The sequence below is a fragment of the Sinocyclocheilus rhinocerous genome, unplaced genomic scaffold (assembly GCF_001515625.1).
Source record: "Sinocyclocheilus rhinocerous isolate Xijiao unplaced genomic scaffold, SAMN03320098_v1.1 scaffold780, whole genome shotgun sequence".
In the NCBI taxonomy this organism is placed as follows: domain Eukaryota; kingdom Metazoa; phylum Chordata; class Actinopteri; order Cypriniformes; family Cyprinidae; genus Sinocyclocheilus; species Sinocyclocheilus rhinocerous.
The window spans coordinates 133,644-143,631 of NW_015654937.1; the positions used below are offsets into that span (position 1 = coordinate 133,644).

The 9,988-nt window shown below is 39.2% G+C and overlaps 1 protein-coding gene across 1 annotated transcript in view; it reads right to left on the reverse strand.

The window, feature by feature from the left end:
* LOC107717842 (1-acyl-sn-glycerol-3-phosphate acyltransferase epsilon-like) overlaps window positions 1-9,988 on the reverse strand; it is a 67,647-nt gene that overhangs the window by 25,563 nt on the left and 32,096 nt on the right. The window contains exons 6-7 of the mRNA XM_016524722.1: window positions 7,055-7,145; window positions 1,469-1,630 (exon numbers count right to left, since the gene is read on the reverse strand). Of these exons, the coding sequence (XP_016380208.1) occupies window positions 1,469-1,630; window positions 7,055-7,145 (253 nt within the window). The remainder of the gene's footprint in view (window positions 1-1,468; window positions 1,631-7,054; window positions 7,146-9,988) is intronic.

Here is a 9,988-nt window from a genome sequence, read left to right on the forward strand (position 1 = left end):
CTGGGACTGTAAATAGTGTTCTGTGCTCGTCTCTACAGCCAAACACAGAACAGTTAGCATGTTTTGCTCAAACTTTCATCATGGCATTAGAACTAATACACCGTTGTCGCTTGCGAAATCAAAATGATGGTGCTATGGGTGGAAATGTGCAGATTAAGGGGCGGTAATATTATAATGAGATCCCTTTGCAACGTCACTAGAGGAGCGAAATCAGACGCGCTCGTTTTCTCAGACGCTTGCAGAAAAAGGCTTTCCTAAACAAAGTGATTGGGTTAATCTTTTTCACGTTTCCTTGGTTGGTAGATGCACCAGGGACCTGATTATAGCACTTAAAACCTGAAAAAGTCAGATTTTTATGATATGTCACCTTTAAATCATATCGCAATTTAGTTTTTAGTTCAACTGAAACATCTTTTGACAAAGCAATGGTGCAAAAACACTGTTATTTTATGTTATTATGAGAAGTTTAAAAATATTTTCAGTTCATTATGAAACTGTGGCAGGACAAATTAGACTGTGGTGGGCCACTATATAATAAACAAGGAAAACAAAAATGTTTGACCAAAAATAAAGCAAGACTGGACTTTTTTTCTTCTTCTCTCCACTGAGTCCGTTGGTCAGTCTTGTAGGTTACTCTATAAACGGTAAAAAGTTATTTACTATATTTAACATGCATCGTTGGATGAAACTGAGTGTAATAATTGTGAATAATAAATAAATTATTTACATTAATCCTCTTTTTTTTTTTTAAAGGATTATGAACAATATCATATAAGCTTTTACTAATATCCGCTAGCCAATTCATTATGTAATGAATACTCTTTCTGGGTTCAAGTCTCTACAACGTTTCAATAGCAATTTATGATCACCATTCTTTTATAGCATACCTTTAAGCAAAGCTTTAAAAATGTTAGGTGAACACTACCGTCTTCATGTTCAGTGTCCCAGATACCAATATTTTAACGATTCATAAAAGATGAATCACTCTCTGGTCAAATCCGATTTCATTATGGAGATAAAGGTCAGGATCATGATTTTTAAGTAGTATTACAGCACACCGTGTGTGTACTGTATATAAGCACCGTTTGCTGTTTGCTTGTGGAATCTGACAGAGCACTTGGACCGGGAAATGTGACGCATCACTGAAACTTTGATATCGCGACAGACCTATTGCTTACCAGTTTTGTTTTGTTTTTTTTATAAAGAAGGATGTGACAATATCCTAACAGCTACCTAAATGTTGCTACTGTTTATGAAACCTCTTACTGCTTTAGTGTTTTTGGGAACAAATGGAAAATAACACATTGTAACAATCACTGTTTACAGGAAGTAACAGGAAATTCACATATCTGTATTTTTACAGTCCTCAATTAATGGTTTAACACTGTGTGTCTGCCTTCTTTCCTGTTTTAGTTGAGAAAAGTAAACATGCTGCTTACAAACTGAATGTATAGCAATAACAACATACCTGGCATTGTAGGAGCTGGATGTCTCTGGCCGTCTGCTGTGAGTGTTCCCTCATATGCAACAGTTATGTCATAGACAGCATCCAGGTGTTCCTTCATAGTCTCAATGGCAACATGTGATGCTTTCATTCTTGGTGTTAAAACGTGCTGCAGCACAGCAAGTCCTGCAATAGGCAAGACAACATGACTATTGCAGGTAAATTAGTTTGAGAAACTGCAATTTAGTACATTGGGAAAATATTCAGAAATGTTAGCCATCTATTAGTGATTGAAAAATAAATTATAAAATTCTATATATTTTTATGATGCCTTTGGGAAACTCTGTGTAGTAATAGTCTCTGCTTACTGTAGGCGTAAATGGATTCACCCAAAAAATAAATAAAATGTCATTTATTTACGAATCTTGAACATCTACATTTTTCATTTTCATTCATAGAGATAACATGAAAAATGTCACTGTCAGTGTTTGTCACTCCTCAAAAAGAAAGCGAGCAAAAAAATGGTACCTTTACAGCAAGGCTGAAACAATTAGTCAACATTATCGACAACGCCGACAATTTTATCTTTTTGTTGACGAATAGTCATTTGATCTCATATGACCTAATGTAAGGTCCTGCAGTAATGTGGTTTGACTAGTGTATTCCACGCTCTTTGCTACAATCCAACAGAAGGAGACATGTAAGTGCAAACGAAGCCGGACCAAACTACAATTAAAAATGCTGTCATGTGCAAAGGCCCCGATATACTCACTGCAAAGTTCTTTTTCGTTCTTCGGTTAGGGGTTAGCGAACATCCCAATGCAGCCTGAACTGCTGAAAGCGGTTTTTAGATGAATGTGTAAGATATGATATAGATATGTGCTGTGTGCTTTCCTCTCAATAACAAAACACAACAAACATGATGCTGTGGGAAAACAGCAGTTAAGAAAGCAATCTGATGATAGCGATGTGGATATCACCAGCTTTGCAATCGGCACTCTAGTAAAGTCAAGTCATGTCAGCTTTACAGTATTAATCATGAAAAAAAACTGTGTCAGTGTCGCTTTCAGTTACAACTTGATTTTCTGCAATAAAGCAGCTCTGTGTATATGAAAATGTATAGAATTTGTATAACTATTTTAAATTGCAAAAGCTGAATAATCAAAGCCTACTGATTACTCAGTGAAATAATCAACGATTAGTCGATTAATCTTTCTAATAATTGAAAGATTAATCAATTATCAAAATAATAGTTTGTTGCAGCCCTACTTTACAGCATAACTTGCGCAAAAACTGTAATAGCCTTAGTCAGTGTATATGCCCTATTGAATTTAACATGATGAAAATGATGCTTTGAGGGATAGACTTACAGTGGCACGCACTATATAAAATATATTTTATTTATATATTAATGTTTTTTTATTTACTGAAAGCTTTTTTTATTTTCGTTTCACCTTTCACCTGCTAACAACTATGTTGTTAAACAACAGTACAATCCATTGAACACGCAGTTCTTCTGTCCCTCACAGCCTCATTTTCATTCCTGTCAAAAATTAAATATGGCACTATGCTGACTGAAGTCTGTAGTCAATAAACTACACACTGCCCAGTGAATCGCTCTGGTTATTAACGTAACCTTTATCATTGGGAACCAAGGTTACGTTAGTAACCGGAGTGTTCCCTATCGAAACGGTCTCTCACCTTGCGTTTATGGCGCTTGGGGGAACGATTTACCATAGCACTGTGCTATAAGGTCAGAATGGAAGCTGTTCTGCGAGCCCAGCTCTAGGGAACCGCTCTGAGGGCCCTAAGAAACACAGGCTAACTAGTGAGGCCCGGGCCATCAGCCGAAGCACACATTCAAAACAGTCTAGACCACTTACCAGGGATGCAAGACAATTAGATGGACAAGATTTGTTCCTGAAGGGCAGGGACGTCCAGGTTATAAAACCTACCAAAGGTAGATGGCGATGACCAGCCGGCTTGCTTGCAAATATCCCCAATAGAAACTCAGCTGGACCAAGCCCAGGAGGAGGCCATCCCCCTAGTGGAGTGGGCCCTCACTTCAATGGGGCACTCAGAGCCCACTGAGGGGCAAGCCAGGGATATTGCATCCACTATCCAGTGGGATAATCTCTGCTTCGTAACTGGCAGCCCTTTGGAGTGGCCTCCAAAGCTGGCTAGAGCGCTCCATATAAATCTTGAGGGCCCGGACCGGCAAAGTAATTTAGCTCCCTGCTTGTCCTCAGAGGCAGGATGGGCTAACGTCGGTCGGGGAACCACGACTGCTTACGCCAGAGTAAAGCCACCATTAGAACTGAGCATCCGGTCTCCCTGATCCGTCTGATGACCAGAGGGAGCAGAGCAACCGGGGGAAAGGTGTACAGGTGGCTTTGGGCCATTCACGGGCCGGCCAGCATGTCCTGTTCCTTGGAAAAAATTTTGGGCAATGAGAGTTGTGTTCTGAAGCGAAGGTCTACCTCTGCCTTTCTGAAGATCTCCCAAATCATCTGAAATGTTTGGGGGTAAAGTCTCCATTCTCCTGGAGACACACTGCCCCGGGACAGCATGTCTGCTAAGCACATGCACCACCCACGATGAGCCCAGATTGCAGTCCATAGGAGGAGGCGTCTTGCCATCTTGTAAAGAGACTACGAACAGAGGCCATCCTTGCAAATTAATGAGGGCCACCACTGTTATATTGTCTGAATGGATGATGACATGGTGCCCTTTCAGGGCTGGCAAGAAGGTTTTAAGGGCTCAAAAAATCACCATAATTTTGAGACAGTTGATGTGCAGGCATTGCTCCAGGCTGGACTAATAGCCGAACACCGAGCTGCCCTCACACAGAGCTCCCTAACCCAAGTTGGAAGCCTTTTTCGTAACAACCTTTCTTCTGGAGGTCAGACCCAATTGGACTCCTGGGAAGGCCCAAAGGTATCACAGGGGACGCAGCTGCCATCAGCCTCAGGATTCTCTGGAAAGTTTTGGGGGAAAGAAAGCCCCTATCTTTAAAGATGCCGCTAGCCACTGAATTCTCAGTGAGCATTCCGGCAAGAACCAGGCCCGCATCTGGGGTGAGTTTATAACTGCCCCCAGAAAACCGACTCGCCTGCTGGAAGACAGACAGCTCTTGGCTGAATTGATTCTGAGTACAGAGCTCGTTTTCTGACCGGGCTAAAACCAGCCAGTTGTCGAGGTACTTCATGACAAGGATTCCCATCTGCCTCAGAGGGGAGAGAGCATACCTAAGTCCATGCACTTGGTAAAAGTGCGTGGAGCCAGGGACAGTCCGAATGGAAGGACTGTATATTGGTAAGCCACCCCCTCGAACGCGAATCTCAAGAACGGTCTGTGATGGCTATTAGGATATGAAAGTAAGCATCTTACTTTCATGAAAACCAGTCTCGAGGATCTGTTTTAAAGTCAGCATCCTGGATGGCCACCTAATTAAGGCGCGATTCAGGAGCCTGAGATTGATAATGGGCCTGGGCCCACCATTTTTCTTTGAAATGAGGAAATAGCGGCTGTAAACCCTGACTTGCTGCTCTCTGATGGGACCGTTTTGACAGCTCCCTTTGCCAGCAGATACTGCACTTTGGAGCAGAGAACGTAAGCATGTCCTGAACCGAAGTCTCGACCACACCTTTGAAGCAGGGAGGTCTGCGAGCAAATTGAAGCAAGTAGCCACGTTTTATAGTTTGCAGAACCCATTAAGCCCAGGATGGCTTCCCAAGTCTGCAGCCAGCCGGCAAGCGGTCCGAGTTTTTCAGGCGGCAGGTCGCTGCATGGAGACAGGGAACTGACCACGAGGTGTCGCGAAGAGGAGAAGTGCTCTTTATAGCCAATGGGTCTGCTCTCACAGCGGTAGTTTGCTTGGGTGAGTGCAAAGTGAGAGTTGGCAGTGTAAACAGAGCCTCCAACACCCACAGCTGAATGGGGGATTGGAAGGCAAACATGAGACTTCTTTGAGGGAGGTCTAGCCTCAGTGGGACATAACCCTCTTCTCTCCTGACAGATCAGGACGGTTTCTGGCACATGGCCTGTAACGAACAACCCAGAGGGAGAGACTGGGGAGTTGAGGAAGGCAGTCCTGTCAGCGTCCTTGATCTCCATTAGGTTTAGCCAGAAGTGGCGCTCAAGCACCACCAGACTGGCCATTGACTTGCCGATTGCCTGGGCTGTGGTCTTTGTGGCACACAACGCCCGTGTGAAGGAGAAAGATTCGAAATGGCATTCAGCGCCAACTTATATAGTGTGACGATGCATGCTGTTTGATTTTGGGAGCTTTGTGATCGTTGGCTTTACCTACGACTTACTCCAATCTGCAGTCCATTGGGCACACCTGTCACTGCGGTTCAGATGCTCCGTCAAAATAGATTGCTAACAGAGTCAGAATGGGGACGTGGGCTTGGGACATTGTGTTGTGTTTGTTTTGAACATTTTACAACACTACAACAGCACATTACACATTCAGCCAGGCACCTTGCATAACACACCGATGATGTTGATGTTTACAGAAATATCGTTGTTGTTTTTGTTTTGTTTTAGTTTTATTATAGAGTTAATTTTGCATTAATAAAGCCTTTCTTCTCTGAGCCTAAATCTGATTGCGTGTGTCCCTCGTTTTGTTGCTTCCATTTGATCCACAGGTCATAACAATAGGCAGTCGGCCCACCCATATTTTGGTGGGCTGAAATGCCATAGGTTTGTGCAGCTGCACAAACGTTAACAAATCGGGCTTCAGTATTTGGAGGAAAACGGAGTATGTCCCAAGCGTCATAAACTCAATGTGAGAGACCGTTTTGATAGGGAACTCTTATTTATATTGGGTCTACACTTTCTTTGTTATAATGAGATGATTTGCGAGTGTGTAGAATGCAGTCAGTAAACTTGCGGCAAGATATTGAGCTCATTCGGAATAAACTACAGTAAATACTTATTAGTCATTGCTTTCAACATGCCTGTAATTGGATACAATACTCATCACTGCAAAAACATAAAAACCAGAGCACACACACAAGTACCATCACTCCCACCCCCAAATCACACAACTGACCTATTTTGAATTAAAAATGAAAGTTTGCATTCCTGAGTTCTATGGATGTGTCAAATAATAGTGCACATGTTATGCTTTTAAATATCAAATAGAAGTGAATTTTGAGTAAAAGGTGTTTGGTCTTGGTTGGTATACTCCAAGCCATACTGTATAACAGCTGATTATCATTAAATAACACCATAAATAATATAAAGAAACACAATGTTAAATAACTAATGACTGATATATATATATATATTTTTTTTTGGTGAATTGTTCCTTTAAAGTTGACATTAAATGAAAATTCACTCTAGTTTCTAAATGCATATTGCTTACATTTTTTTAATTAATTTTTTTATTTGACCTTGTAAATGCTTAATCAAAAAGTCATAACCGGATCTTCAAGTGAAATGACTTCTATCTGATGACATATGCAGGACTACTCAAACAGTCTGCTTAAACCCTGCCCCTGCCAGCTTTATCTGACTTTACTTTTGAGTTTAATGCCCACATCTCAAAATCCAATCAACAACATAAAACATGATGCATAAAACCATCCAATAGAACAATACCTTCTTTAGCAGCAAAAGCCTGACTGTCATTGATAATTTTCTGGAGCTCAGGGTTGTAGCGGGTTCCCTCTGGAAAGATGACAAGATACATCTGTACAGAAAACAAAGAGTTGAATAGTCATAAAACTGCAGCGATTACTAATGTTACTAAATTATGAGTCTATCACAATCCTGGGACAGTGATAGATTCTAAGGTAGGCATTTCTCAGTTCTGTCACGGAGTGAAAATACAAAACTTGCGATTATCAAATATGGGGAGCGACAGAGAATCCCATTATTCCCCTTGCTTATGAAAGAGAAAGGGCTTGGCTCCAACCCACAATATGATAGGAACATTAATGACAGCTGGATAGCTCAAATAGTTTCATGCGAAAATGTTTTTTAGCCCAAAAAAATTCCATACAAGCATTGAGAGATAAGTAGAGAGCACTTTTTTAATGAAAAAGTTTAATGTCTGGGGGAAAAGAAAAAATATATAATTAATTAATCTCAATAAATATCTGATTTTTTAAATTTATCAAGTATTTTTCCCTGCAACTACGTGGCTCCATTCTGGTACTGTATGTAACACTCACTGTGGTAATGCAACTATTGGCAATGGTAATGATAATATTACAATGGTAATAACTGTAAGGTCCACACACATGGCCCAAGGAAGGTATCCAGTGGTGGATGAAGGTCACTTGCGTCATACAATTGTAACATAATTACATAATAACTACTTATTATCACTACTTTCTTTGCTTGGGCAATAAAAATAATCTTAAGGAAAACAAAACAATAGGGTCCTGCACTACAGGGTCCCAACACATTTTCCATTTCAAAATTACATACATTTCCAGACTCAAACTTCCAGACTTCTCTGTAAATTTTTCAGACCATATTTCATAGTGAAAAACTAATTATTTAGAGTGTAACAATTACAGGTTCAAATTCACAATAATGAATTCAGAATTTGATAGTTACAATACTACAAATAGTGTTGTACCAGTAAAATTTCACAGTTCTTGGTACTTTAGCAAAAACTACTGGAACTATTTAACTATTTGAAAATAAATGAACAAACAAACAAACAAATTAATTTATTATTAATGCTAATAATAATAATGATATATTCAAATATTTCTAAAGTAAACATTGCTTTACAAAGGTCAAATAAAAAGTTAGTAATAAAATAAAGAACAAAGAAACTCATTAGAAGTGGCAAGTCTATTAGTGGCAAGTGGCAAGTCTATTAGTCTGCATTTACACGCCAAGATCTATTTTGACAGATCAGATTTTTTTTTTTATCCCATCCATCACTTATGGTTATCACTGTAACAATCACCACAATTTCGGATTCAGGTCAGAATGTAAATATTTCGCACTATTGCAAAAACTCCTGTTATAATAAATAAAGTTCTATACTGCAAAATGAACACATCTGACTGGTCATTACGTTCACATGCTCAACAGACATGTCTGTGATTGGCTACAACCAGGGGCATAGCTACGGGGTGGCCATGCTAACTGAAGCTTGGCCACCCCTATTGCGCAAGCATTTTGACCGCATTAACAGCTGACTTTTCTCCGTTCAAATAACTGACACTGGCATAAAGGCCACGCACACACTTCAACTGAACTAAGTTATTACATCATCTCTTACTATTTTGGAACAAATAAGCCCAAAGATGCATATTAAAGTGGACATGGCAACACCACAAGTGTGCTTGGCTAAGCAGCTTTAAGAGCATAAACAAATAAACACAGCAGAGCAAAACAAGCTTAATGGTTAAACACGTCCATCAAGTGCATGTTTACATAGAAAAACAATGTAGTGCAATGGAATGGAAAAAAACGTTTACAGTTTAACGCAACAAAATGAAAAATATTGCATGGTTATACACGCTCCCTCTTAGTACATTATTGAAATATACACATATACTAGGATAGCACAAATAAATGCGCAGCCATCTGCATTTGTACTAGGTGTGCAAATCGGATAGTTCATCACGATACGATTAGGGCAGCCACTGACGACTATTTTTATTTCGATTAATCTATCGACTAATTTATTGATTAATCTAAATGATTAATTACCCACAAAAAAATCAACAATTTTAAACAACATTTTATTAAACTTGCAACTTTGCCATTCAGTAGTGTACCATAAAAAGATATGTAAACAAGCCATTGACGAAATGTAAAACTAAAAGAGTAAAAATGTAAACAAACCTAATAAAAATGAAATAAAAAGAAAATAATTACAAAAGTCTGAGAAAGTCAGCACGTTCTTAATGTCAATATATCCACATGAAATACATATATAATAGCAATGAGGAAATAATAATTAGTTCAAATAAAGTATCAAAAGAAATCATATGGTTTTATTGAACAAAATTGTTAAAATACTGTATTATAAGGTAATAGAGCCACTGATATATATATAATTATAAAATAAAATAATATAATCTCTATTATAGATCAGTGAATAGAGCTAATGTACAGTACGCATTACAACAAAGGCCTGCAGGGGGCGCCAACGGCCTGCCGATTGTTTTTACACATTACTGTGCGATCTAATACTTGTTTAATATTTACCAAGCATCATTTAATTCAAATGTCCAGTTAATCTTTAATATTTGGCAATTTCTTTACGACTATGCTATAGCCACTGTAATTTAATGAATATGTGGCCATCAAAACGTGTAAAGTGAGGGTTTAAGCTTTTATTTTGAAACCGCGAGATAATGATGTATTCTCCTGTGTTTGCGTGGATTAATAAATGATTTACCTTACAAATCTGATGAAATGGTGCACGTTGCGATCCCAGATGAACGTTATAATAAACCCAAACTCACAACAACATGCACAGATGGAGTTTGAGCCGCTCCACACATGTAAATGATAACAGTTCCTGTGGAACAGCATTTACTGTGAACGGAGCCGCTGTGA